Source organism: Hetaerina americana, unplaced genomic scaffold (genome assembly GCF_022747635.1).
Source record: "Hetaerina americana unplaced genomic scaffold, ioHetAmer1.1.p SCAF_10, whole genome shotgun sequence".
Classification (NCBI taxonomy): domain Eukaryota; kingdom Metazoa; phylum Arthropoda; class Insecta; order Odonata; family Calopterygidae; genus Hetaerina; species Hetaerina americana.
In genome coordinates, this window is record NW_027286070.1 from 61,785,757 (window position 1) to 61,799,174 (window position 13,418).

General features: G+C 43.8%; 1 protein-coding gene and 1 long non-coding RNA gene across 2 annotated transcripts in view; both read right to left on the minus strand.

Annotated features, from left to right (window-relative positions):
- LOC139700345 (signal-induced proliferation-associated 1-like protein 2) overlaps positions 1-9,011 on the minus strand; it is a 59,785-nt gene extending 50,774 nt beyond the window's left edge. Inside the window, exon 1 of the mRNA XM_071598985.1 lies at positions 7,789-9,011. Within this exon, the coding sequence (XP_071455086.1) occupies positions 7,789-9,011 (1,223 nt within the window). The remainder of the gene's footprint in view (positions 1-7,788) is intronic.
- A 77-nt stretch (positions 9,012-9,088) lies between these two features.
- LOC139698892 (uncharacterized) overlaps positions 9,089-13,418 on the minus strand; it is a 147,831-nt gene continuing 143,501 nt past the window's right edge. Inside the window, exon 3 of the long non-coding RNA XR_011703025.1 lies at positions 9,089-9,317. This is a non-coding gene — a long non-coding RNA (uncharacterized lncRNA). The remainder of the gene's footprint in view (positions 9,318-13,418) is intronic.

Here is a 13,418-nt window from a genome sequence, read left to right on the forward strand (position 1 = left end):
GATTGGCAGGTAATAGAAGACGTTAACGCCTCGAGCTATAAGGTGATGAAGATATTAACGGTTTGTTGGTTTGGACAGCTTTTAAGAACAAATTCTCCGTTTGATCAAGCGCGGTGAAGGTCTTATTCCAAAGTTAATCAAAATCAGCAACACCATCACACAAAATAATACGTGATCATTGACCGAGGCGGAATTGATTACTATTCAAGATCTTTGCGTTAGCCAGCGAGAGCTTTTTCAAGCTCTATAGCAAACCGAATAGACCCCTAAATCAATGGCTCAAGATTAAATATCTAAGTTGTGGGAGTCACTATAATTCCGAACTAAAACCGAGACCTTAAGGCAGCACCCAGTCGCTTTACCGTCCCGACCACCACGCTGCTTCGGGATGAATTAGCATCGAAATTAAAGGAGCTGGGAAAATGGTTTAATAGAATGAAATTAGATGGCGAAATGCATTTCAAATGGGCCCTGGGTCAGGCGAAGCGGAAAAAAGTCAGATTCAATGCAAACTCATCTCATGTTTTACCAACCTCATTTCATATTAAGTACGTTGAGATGAATGCGCTCTCTACACCTAATGCTCAGTCAAAAGATTTAATATGCAGTCCACGACAGCTAATTTCTCCCACGCGTTCCATTTGCGGCGTTATGCATAATCCGCCATGTAATAACGTGACGACTGACTAAGCTTCTTACCTAGCTCAAAATAACGGCATCCAAGGTGAACACATGGTATATTTAGGCCAGGAAATATAATGATAGACATTTTTACGCCGGGTGCAGAAAGGGGATTTAGAAAGGTTTGCCGTCGCATGTAAAACGAATTTATCTCGGTGACAACGAGAAAGGCAATCCGCCTAAGACCACCCGGTAGGGCCAAGTTACGTCGTTTTCACCTATTTAACAAGGTGAAATGGGTTCTCTTACTGATGGACGAAGTGCTTCGGTTATCCCAAAGGAAAGGGAATGATTATAAAGACATGGAGATATACGTCTGCGACAAGGACGTTTTCATGATCTGACCGTTTTCCCCGTTAGCTTTTCCTCGCAAAAATATCATTCCCTAATTCTGATTCCATCGCTCTATCTATCATTACGACGACTATCCGGGATTTGCATGCACTTATTTTTACGACCTCTGTAACATCAAGGTACCGTACGCGCGGAACGAGTGGACGTACACGATCCCCTTCGTAATCCTCCCACCTCGTGCCCTCCATTCCCAACCTACTCTTCCTCCCAACGCGTCCACACGTTAGTTTGTTTACCTCTGGCATGCAACGGTCCCTCCTCTACGATAAAGAGCAGCACACTCGGTTTGCAAGGACTCGGGGGAGTTCGAATCATCCGCGAGAAATATATCCACAGGGCGTCAGAGAGACATGGTCAATTGACGACGGACCGAATTTAAATGGCAGACGAACAAGCACTCCCATCGGGGCATTACGTACTTGCGTTATCGTGGACCGTCTGACTTGGAGAAATTGGTGAATTGTAGGAATCGGAGGAATAGAGGAGATTCAAGAAATGGGACTTCGGAATGAATTAATGTGTGGGGTTACTGGGACGGCGTCGTAACTTAAAGGAGATTAAACGGCCACAGCGGAATGCAATGGAAACTGGAGGTCATCGCACTTCCCCATAGGAAGGCCGAGCATGAATCATCTGTCTTCACCACAATTATTTTAAGGGGTCAAGAGGACTTATTCTTTGGTGAATTTAGTACGAATGCAGAATGCAGTGTGGGTATTCTTTGCCGCTGGCCACATAATCTCACAACTAAAGATTTCTTGAAACAGATTCACGTCTATGGATTGTCGGAAACGAATTAAATCAGCATGTCGCACGCATGTGGCAACATTAACTGGACCAACGTGTACGTTATTGCTTCTAACTTAGTTTTTATCGAATTGTAAGCGACTTTGTGGGTTGTCATTTTGGATGGTGGGTGGGTGTTCATTTGTAAGTGTTTCTGCTTTTATACATTTTTTTCAAAAAGAATTAGGGTACCACCGCTAACTCTTGCTTTATCTTCCAGTCGTCAAGTCTAGTTACGACATTTCTGCAGACTTCACCACCTGGCTCGCACGGGGAAAAGAAATATTCCGAAAAACATCTTAACGCAAGCTGCCTGCAATTTTTTTCTTTCGAAGCAGTTGAGAGAGAGTTAATTCACTCAATTTATTCCAGTATTTTTGTAATGCTTCACCAGAATGCGAAGTTAAGCACCATTGAAAGGATAATATCACCAAACTACGGAATGCATTCAAAATATAAGTTGACGACATGAGTGGACTGATGATATGTCAACGTGGCCGTAAAGTGGTGCTGAAATTATTTGTTGACAAAGACATTCTTCAGACACGACAAGAAGGACATCAGGCTGAAAGATTACTTAGGATGCTACTAATTTATTTATATACCCTGCAGCCCACCTAGGGTGTGTGGCAGGGGGTGACTACACACCAGAATAATTTTACCCGAATATGACCCTAACGCGGTCGAACAATGTTATTATGATCCCCTATCGTTCGTGGAAAAAACATCTTAAATTTATCTGTCCTGCACTTAATCTCTCGAATTCTACTAGCAAGATCTATCCTGCCGTAGTACGATGGTGGTGATAATACATTCTCAACCTCACTGCTAAAGAGACCTCCAAACAATTAATGCAAGAGCTACAATCTGTAATTTAATCTTCGCTTCATGAGTGATTTCCAGCTTGGATGCTCTAATATTTTGTACACGAAACTAATTTTATCATAACAACGCTTTACAAATCTAGCTCCTCTACGCTGCAAGCGATCCAATTCGGAAATTGATCCAACTTCGTGAGGATCCCATGTACTTGCAACATATTCTAAATGAGGCCTAACCAGCGACATATAACATTTCTCTTTGACCTTTTTATCACATTTACCTAGTAGTGCGGTTATATCTTCTGTCAAATCGCCCTTTCGGAGCATAGGAATACGAAAATAGGGTAGTTTAGATAATGGAAACATTGTTGCGGAGAGACCTATATGCTAAAGAAGTAGTGTCTTTAGACGAACAAAGATTGATAATTCGAGCAAATAAAATAATGATTTTTACACTCTGAAATTGATTCATTTTGGTATACATTCAGCACGACTCCGTTAAAAGTTAGTGTCGCGGCATCTCCCGCAAGAGAGAAAAAGTGCAAACTCAAAAATTGAATTTTTTAAATGAATTTCATTACGGAAAAAAGATTTCTTGATTTAGAATAAAAAATTTAAGAGTTTATAACAATAACAATGACATTCCATATACGTAACGAATTGTTGAAAGGTACGAGATGCAATCTTAGCCAATTGTCGCTAAACAAATATTGAACAAGTATACACGTACATGTGAGGTTGAAAGAAGGTTAGAGTTTTTATAGATTTTATTGATAGATTTTTTCACTCCAGAAAACTTAAAAAAAAAGAATTGATATCCTATTACCACAATATTAAATGAATTTCAAGACATAAGAAAACCATAAGAATCAACCAGAAAGCTGGTTTACTAGCCCAAAAAGCATGTGATATTCACATAATAGGGTGTCCTCTGACGGAGGGAGTCACCATCTCCCTGTGCTGACAGTGATTTCCCAGAATGATCTCGTGCCAGAAAACTCAAACACCATACCGGAAGCTGAGGGTGTCCTAAGGTATCACCCAGGACTTAAAACCCAGTTGACGCCCACCGGTCGGTAGCCCAGTTCTCTACGCACTTGACTACCACACCCCAAACATATCACAGCATTTCTTTTCGAGAATACAAATATTTCCGAGGAAGAGACACATTGCGGTCGCATTGAAAATGTCACAATCGCGTAATTTACAAGAGTCGCAAATTTCAATTTTTAATCCAGTGACAGCTAACTATAGGCAAGGGTAGGATTGGGAGACACTGTTCAGAGATTGTATTTGGATACGGAATACTGAAGGAAAAGTTGAAGAAATAAAAATCTAGGAAGACGGATTGTAATGCTATTAGTTATAAAGAAAGGGAGAAATTATGCTTCCAGATGTAAATAGCGCCTCGGGATAAAGAAGCCGAGAGTCAAGTTAAAGCGTCAAAAAACAATCACCCACGAAAAATGTGAAATGCACAATAGACCAACCGTATATCCTCAAATTAAAATGAATTAAAACCTATTTTACTAGTACCTGTTGGATTTATCCTCGGAAATTTGGTTACCTTCCGCATGACGCTCTTTCTCTTGTAAACATTTCCACTAGACTAATGCTCCAGTGCCTAACATTCTTCCGATTCGTGACTGGGTAACGGCAGTGTCTTTCCGTGGAGCGAATGCAAGTTAACAAACGAGCGAGTTTAATATACTTTGGCACACAGATGGAGGGGGGAAACTTTCAAAGAGGTGAAAGTGGGGAAAATTTATCTACAAAGGGTATTTCTCATTTATCAAATCATTAACTGGAATTGTAATTATAACACGATGTCAGAATGATTAAAATAAACAGGTTTAAAATATGAATTAAGTGCCAAAAAGTTTTCGCGGTAGGTTCATTCATTTTGAAGAAATTCTATCTATGGAATTAAAATTGTGCTTGAGTTGGTGCGGAATCGGGCGAAATCCAAGCATCCAATGAATGTTGCATGAGTAAAAGGAATATAGAATTCAGGCTTAAATGACAACTAATAATTATCATTCCCCTTCGTTCAACCTGTTGCCCTAGTCCCTTGCCCTTTCCGCCAGGTGCTGGCACCCTTGCCACACACACCTCTCTGGTGGCTCGCGGGGCATTTGTGACGGCGTAGAAAGGTTATACAAATAGCGCGCTTACTTCATTTTTTTAACAGAAAAATATTCACAGGATTACGCTGGGGAGAGTATTCCGTCCCCAATACAACTTTGGATAAGTCGCAGTGAGATAACATTAACTTGCTCGAATTATTGTTGTAGTTTTTTTTCCAAGAGAAACTCATTTTGGCTGCCACTAAAGACAGAGTTTTTCACTTGTGATGAATAAATGAATCATACCTTGGGAAAGAATGGCATCAACACAATTGAGATAATACTATGAAATGAAACGTTTAAGCAGTAGGTACGCAAGGTTCAATTATTTTCGACGTAGAAGTCACATCAACTTTCTTATTTATCACTTGTTTGCCGCTCGAGCATTTAAATGTGAATTATATATGTACATGACAACTTCATTGTGACATACGGCCCGGAGTCATGCAGTTGAAATTAAAACCACTAAGTGTATTATATCTCTAAGTTACAGATGGCGACGGTCGCCTTTCACTCCCTGACGCTAGTAGTCGAGAGCCGTCGTTTCGGACTGCGTACCTCGGGAGGTTGGATGAAATAAGACGAGTGAGGTAAGGTAAGATGGGAGAAAATCACATTTAGGAGAGTCGTGGTGACATGTGGTTGGGATCGAGGACGCGAATCCTGGCTGGGTCGACACCTCAAATATCACCTCCTTCGCAATGAGTCTTCGAAATAAAATCAGCTAGGCATATCTTAAAAACTCAGGCGAAAACTGTTGGAGCATATAATATATGCTCATGAATACTCATAGACTTTCACGAAATAAATAAAACGGTATGTCCGGGGAGTGAGTAAATTTAGTTTCACTTATTCATTGAACTACGAAGGATTTAATCAAGCAATGTTCATTGACCCCGTTTCGCAATCCATGATGGAAACCAGAATCGTTACCGAATAATCCGGATCAGTTGGGTAAACGGCGGATGTTATTACGCCCCAGTAATGAATGAAAGCGGATGCAATTACGTGCGATTCCTGCCACACAGTTACGTTGTCTCCTTCCTCACCACTTCACCCGATATGTGAAAGGGATAAATCGAAAACCCCCATCAAAATAATATCTCCCGAAAGAAATAATTGACTAACTGTAAACGAGCCGAAAGTAATGATGTTTACGAAAAAGAGGAAGGTTAAATTAAACGTTAAAATTGGAGGGAAATAACTAGAGCAGGTGGAGTATACCTCTTCTTGGCAGTGGTTTTGATCAAGATAGCCGTAGTAGTAGGGATATCAGAAGAAGAATTGCGGTAGACAAAAAATCTATCACTACGGGGGATTTGATGATAGTGACGTTAATGAGAATGCTAAGAAAAGGCTCGTTAGAACTTTGATATGGAGCGCGTGATACTTGGTCGTTGAACCAAGCTTGACAGGCGTAAATTGGAGGTTTTTGAAATGAGGATGTGGACAAGGATGAAAAAGGTAAAATGAAAAAAGGAGGAAAATTTAATGAAGTAGTACTAGTCATTTTGGGGGAGGAGAGAGGGGAGTTGGGAGAAATCCAAAAGAGGCAGCTAAGGTGGATGCGGAGCATTTTGATTGGCTTCTCTTGAGCAGGTTAAGCAAGCGAGGAAGGGGTTGGAAGAAGGTGGGCAAATCGGAGGGAATGAAGGGAGGTAGACTGCAATGCGGAATGGAAGGTGGGGGGGGGGGGGTATGGTGTCACGATGCACTTCGTTAGGCGAGACTTGGAAATTAAGGTGTTCAAATTTTGTGTCCATTCAAAACCTATCTCAAACGACGTTGAATTCTATGGTCTCGGGCTCAACTTTGTGGAGGTTCATGTTCGTTTGAATGAAAATACTTTGTAACTTCCACACAATTTTTATTCGTACTACCGGTTTCAACGCATCGGCGTCATAAAAATTGTGTGGAGGTTACAAAGTATTTTCATTCAAATCAAACGACGTTACCAAATAAAAACTAAAACCACCTATAAAACGATAATGGCTAAACACCACATTTTGACTGTTTTTCGCCAATTCCTATTATCAGGTTTACGCGTGAATTCGGTAATTTTTTAAGTAGTCGTACTTAAAGTAAACCACTATTTCACTTACAGTTTACACACGAACGTTTTATATTCAACATATTGGCAAATCAACAAATCAAATTAACAAGAACGCATTTCCAATTGAATCATGACTCAGTCTGAAAGTTATGCTTTGAGCAAGTCTTTTTTTACTGAACGAAATATTCCTCGGTGCTTAGGTAAATTTGAAAACTCTTTGTGAAGTATTTTTGTTCAAACACATGGGCGGTACGAGAATGGATCGTCCCTCCAAGGTCTATCAAGCTATTCAGCTCTTAGAGATACGATGAAATATAGCTCCGCGAGGGAAAATAATATTCCTGCGAAATAATGGGCACATCATCCGATGACCAGTGATTATTGGTTACATTGAAAGATCTAAAAGTTCCCTTTAGTATTAACATATTGTGTGGCAGGTTAATTCGTTGAGGAAAGCTTCGCGTAACCTACTGTACAAATATTTTTTTCAGGAACATAAACGTATAATCAACTTAAAATTACTTCTAGTATAGTCAAAATGTTCAAAACCAGGTATTGCTGGTATAATGATCATTAAGTAATTGAAGCAAATAAGTGATCAGAAACGGGAATAATTTTCAAAACATACGTTGTGGTGCAAATACTAGGCAATTAGAAAAGCCCCTAGATGAGGGGATTTCCCATACGGGATGAACAATAATTATATTATTTATGAATCTCAGAAAAATATTAATCCAGGGGTTCGGTAAAATTTTAATAGTATAGGAAATAGCTGAAGAAAATCCTATGTGTAATTGAAAATTTAGTGAGTCCCGCTACTCGCCGCTTCCAATAACGATACGTCCTCCCAATAGAAGGCTTGGGGATATACGAGAATCATCTTACAGATTTTGGGAATCTTATGATCAAAATACTGTTAAGATTAAGATGCTAAAGTAACCAAGGAAGATCTCCTAATTTCACCTACCTTTCCACCAGGTCGTTTCTCCTCCCGTCCCCGAAATCATCTTCTAAATTACAGTCCGCCGGGGCACTGTTTGGCCCAGAATTCGAGTTTGAGGAAGACCCGTCGTCCGGGGTATTGCTCCTCGCTAGCACCATTGAGGCCGCAGAGGCGCCCGTCGCCGTGTTCCTCCTCTTGGCCAGGAGACCCCTGCGAGTCGCCACATAGGCAATATTGGCCGCCACGCTCTGGCAGTCGTAATGTCCGAACACCCGGCGCCGCACCCTCTCCTCGGGGGTGGTGCGGCAGGGCGCCTCCGTAGGTACACCCACACCGTTGTCCCCGGGACCGGAAGAGGGGTCACCACCTCCGCTTCCTGTCCCGCCCCCGCTGCCTCCTCCGCCGCCACCTCCACCACCGTTCGCACCACCCCCACCCCCACCACTCCCACTCCCCGAGTTGCCCCCACTCGCATCCTCCGCCTGGCGGTTCGAACCCGATGCCGCGCCGCGCAACTTCTTGAAGATTGACGACGAGGCAGACGACGATGAAGACTCCGGCTGTGACTGTTGCTGGTGTGCGTGTTTGCCGCCGCCCTTGCCCGCCGAACCTCCCCCGGCAACTCCACCATTCCCACAGCCGCTCCCCCCGCCGCCACCCCCGCCCTTCTCCCAGAACTTCTGCAGCTTGATCCGTAGCTTGGGACTCGAGGGGATGTCGCCTGATCCTCCACACGCCGAACCCCCGATTCCCGAGTCCACCAGGGCACCGTTTGTCAAGGCGTTCGCCGCGTTCTCCGACGCCGGAACAGGATCCAGCTTTCCCCTCAGCACCTCCGCTATCCTCGCCGGGCCCGGGCTCCTCTGGTCCGGTGCCACGGGTCGGTAGTCCCTGAGCATCGCGAAGAAGCTGTCCCCCGCCGAGGAGGCCGCAGACGGAGATGCCCCGACCGCGTCAATGGAGCCGTGACTGCCATACTCACGTCTCCGGCTCGTGATCGCAATGGTGCCAGGAGTGGCGGGGGTTGCAGTCGCCGACGCCGCCTCTGCGCCGCCCCTTGCCGTCCCCGCCGAGCCACCCCCGTCCTGCTCGAGCTCGAGGCTGGAGTTGCTCCGGTGGAGATCTGGGAGGTGGAGGCGGGTGAGGGCGGACGAGTAAGACGGGGGGAGGCGAGAGGGGAGGCGCTCGTTGTAGGAGGCACGGATGGCCGAAGGACCGAAGCCGCCGCCACCGTTGGCTCGGGCCATCCTCCGTGTCCGGCTGGCGGCAACCGACGGGGGGCCCGCCCCAGGAGTTGTTGCCGATGCGAGCCCGGACTGCTGCGGGCCCGGGGAGGAACCGGCGGCCGCCCCGCCGCCTGAGGGCTGCAGCACGCTGCTGGTGTAATAGTGCACTGCCTGCATGGCTCTCTGCCGGGCGTCGCCAATGGAGATGGTGGCGATTCCGGCGGACTGTGTTCTCGGGTGAGAAGGGACGACGGTGCTCATCCCTCCCCGCGCCCAGACGCCTCCGCCGAGGCGTAACCGCTCATCTCAACGGCACACGGGCGTTTGCTGCGAGACGAGAGAGAAAAACATGTGTTAAAAAACGGCAGAAGAGCAGAGGAACGGAATGAAGTCACGCAAACAAAAGATACATAACTATACAGCACATAATACATAAATAGACGTCTTGATTAGGAAATTGAGGGCAACTGGTAAGAGTGGCAGTAGTTATTAGGGGATGGCATGTGACCAATAGCTGAGGTAATTTGAGCCATTAGGGATAGGTGGGTGATTTGGTGGAGGTAGGATTTTCAGGGAAAGGGGGAAGGGTGGGTGGAAACTCAGCGCCGGGATTAACGAAACGAAAGACGCCAAAGTGTCACACAATTCAACAATCCATTCGATGGATGGCGTGCACAGCTTGAAGTTCCCTCGATACAGCACCCAAGCAGGAATCGGTAGAACTCTGAAATATTCTGACACTGTCTGGATTCGAACACGGGTCCTCGGGGTAGAAAACTAGTACCATGGCTCTGCACCTACCCGTTTCCCGGTCAGGTGGTTTCCTGATCCAATATCACTCTTTCAATTGTGGCAATAGCATTTTACACGTATGAAAAACTGTGCGGTCATTTTGGTATTATCAGCGAAAATAATTTTTAATGCACCGAACATTAGGAGTTAAAAGGTCAGCTAAAATCATGCAGAAAATTACTACTTATCACTACTCGCGGACATTCTAAATCTCTCAGGAAGAAATAAAAGCCCATCATTAAATAAATAAATTTTCTAATTTTTTATATTCCAACTCAACGACACCGCCCTGTGTCTCAGATACAACATAGCTAAACGAAATCCTAAACTACATACTCCTATGATTACATACACCTCCTAACTCCTAATCGTGCATCCTTGGAATTTCACTGAGGATCCCTTTTTAAGAAGACAACGATGGCAAAATTTGAATAAAATGCTATTTAACATGCTCGTGTATTTAATCTTGCGTATGCTTGCGTATTCAATAATAGATATATCATAAACACAGTAATCAACCCGAAGCTCGGTTTGGTATGTGATGGTAGAGTTCACCCAGTACTAAGCCCGGCGGCGTGTGAAATTCACACATCAGGGTAGGAGGGCCAGTTCCTTTCCCTGTGCCGCCTATAGTTTCCCAGGAAGATCTGTTACCCCAAAAATCACACATCATTGGGCGGAGCTGCATGTGTCCAGAGTGCCTTGCCCGGGAATCGAACCCGGGACCCTCCGGTCAGCAGTCAAACGCTCTACCCCCTGGACTACCACGACACACTAATAGATATTTGCTAAACCAAAATAAAAAAACGCAAGTTTTGTGTCAGGGTGAAACCCATTAACACACATCGAGAACAATATCACCACTTAAATTTCAAATTCCCAGAAACTTATTACCGGGATTTTTGAAAAACAACCGACAAATAGTTTAACTTCCAAGTTACGTCGAGAAACCCTTTCCCCTCACTTGAACTCAAGATTTTTTGAACTCCTAAACATGCCTCCTGAAAATCTTTCTTTTTCCTAAAGATCACGAACACGCAATTCTGCCGAGGGGAGATCAATTTTTTTTTAACGAGACCTTAAGAAGTCATTCCATCTCCACGGGCCACCTCACGGTTCAGTTTTGGGTCGTCAATAACAGTCCACGCTGGGCCGCGCCAACTACCGCCTCTTCGCCCTAAGGAGCCCAGGGTATATCATTAGAGGCGGCCATCCTGGCTCTCTTGGATTCCCAACCCGCATCCTTCACCTTGCCCCGTCCAGTTTTTTTTCTGACACCATTCCTCCCTTCCTCCGACGCTCCGGAACAGGGTGTCCGTCGAGCCACAGTCCGAAGCGTTCGAGGGCTCCTCCGCGCCAGTGTTCATTTTGCATCCCATTACGCATGCAGATCTACGCTCCAATCATCTCCTGTCTTCCCCCTCCGACTGTTAGATAAATGGTTAATTCCTATGAAAGTTTTTTCGAAAAATTCCAATTCAAAATTTGTATAAAATTGGCCCGGGAGCTTCGGACGACACGCAAATATTATGGCAATGAGCGCTAAAAAAATATATCTGCAAGGCTTCGCTAGCGATTTGACGCCATGTGGCCCCGTTGAATAATAATTTGGAGCCTCTATGGTATCGGAGATCACCGAAGAAATCAGAAAATCGAGAGATTAAACGTAGATATAAAGTTGATGGTCCATCTCGCTCATCCAATATGCTTTAAGATTTAATATGCCACCACACAGTCCACATTGATACGTTATGAAAATAAATGCAAAACCAGTAAATCGAGAGAGTGAAGAGGGCCGAATTAAGTCAGAGTTCGCTGGCAGATTGAAACAAACAATTAGAGAAAAGATAGGGAAAAGACGCACAACGAATTATTAAGTCTGAAGCAGTACACGTACGAGTATAGATTTATGAAACGTACATTGGTGGAAAAAAATCTATTGACATATTTGCAATTCATTTTAACGGTTTAACACCTGCCCATAAAAAATGGTTGGTAACAGAAACCCGTTAAATATGATAATTTTTTGGGATTTCCTACGGCCCGTTTGACAGTGTAACAATATTTAAATAATGTTAAGACTTGTTTTCCATGATTATTGGTCATCGACATCACGTCTCCTTAATTTTATGCTTAAAATGATCAACGGCTGCCTCATTGTGACACACGTTAGGACGACAAATATAATGAACTTCTTCAGTCAGTTCCTGATAAAGAGGGAAGAATGAAATATTGATTTAAAAAAAATGCTGGATACCGAGCAGGAAATCCCCGACAAATATATTTCGAAAGTGCTAATCACTTCCAAAAGCTTCAATCATAGTTGTTTAGAACAAGCTCGAAATATTGAGCGATTCACTGGGAGCAAGGGTTCTCACCCTTCTCAGACGACCACGCCCCTCGAGGGAGGGTTCTTCTCGCATCCAACCCGAGCCGACCTTGGAAACGTACCTTTGAAACTAAACCCATCCGTGCTCACCGTGAAAACTACATTTTAACCTTGCAAGAGAATTCAGTTTCAGTTTTTCTTTTCATTTTAAGCAGGATATATGTCGTGCCCAGAACCGGTTTTGGTACAAGCTGCCAGTTTTTTATATTTTAAACTTGAAGTTAATCGTTGGAAAAAATTAACTCAAAAAATGGATGCGTTTTCTTTCTTTCGCATTTTATTGCAATTTAGATTGTTATTACTTTTGTGGAAAATTACTTGCTTACAACTTATGCGTTCGTTTAAAAATTTTCCCAAGTGCAGGAAAATAATATCGGTGTGCATCGTGCATCGGACAAAATAAATATTGAGCATCATTAATCATAGAAAATTAGTTATATGGCATTATATTGACATATCTGGCCCGTCCCTATGGCGCCTTCTTACGCTGCCAGTGGGGAGAGGCGCTGTCCCAACAGTGAAGGGGGTAACAGGCCCTCACCCCCGCACAAGGTTTGCCCCGGTGGCTGGCTCATGCTTCATCGATACACGACTTTCAGCCTTCTGGCCCATCAGATACTCACGGGCAAACCAGTTCTTTGGAATCATGTTTTGCCAAAGCATCTCGAAACCTTACATAAGAGCATGCCGCCATGTAAGCCATCCCATTGACTCGAAGACAACACGCGATTCCTCCGAGAAAATTATATCTTTGTATGAGATACATGTAACATTATTGCCATTTGTATATTCCATGGGGCGAGGAGTCCGGTGGGTAGAACTTTGGAATACTGACCGGATTGTCAAGGTTCGATTCTCAGGGATGCCTCTCGACCCCCTCAGATTCCCTCAAGCTGTGTGATTTTTTGTGTACCAGAACTTCCTGGGAAAACCTAGGTGGGGCACATGGAAAGTAACTGCCACCCCTATCATGTTGTGTGAATTTCATACGCCATTTGGTTTTAGTACTGGGGTGAGCTCTACCCTAATCTATCAAACCAACCTCCGGATTTATAACTGTGGTTGGTTGGACGGATTCATTTTAAAGCTATCGACAATATGAGAATAGCAAATAATAAATGTAAGATTCCGACCTGAGGGGCAATTTTTAGTTTGTATTTTAAGAAATACTTGCTTACACTCATTTCTCCCCTCGTTGCTTACAACTCTGCTTGAGTGACGAGAGGAAAATATTTGGTCAAATGAAT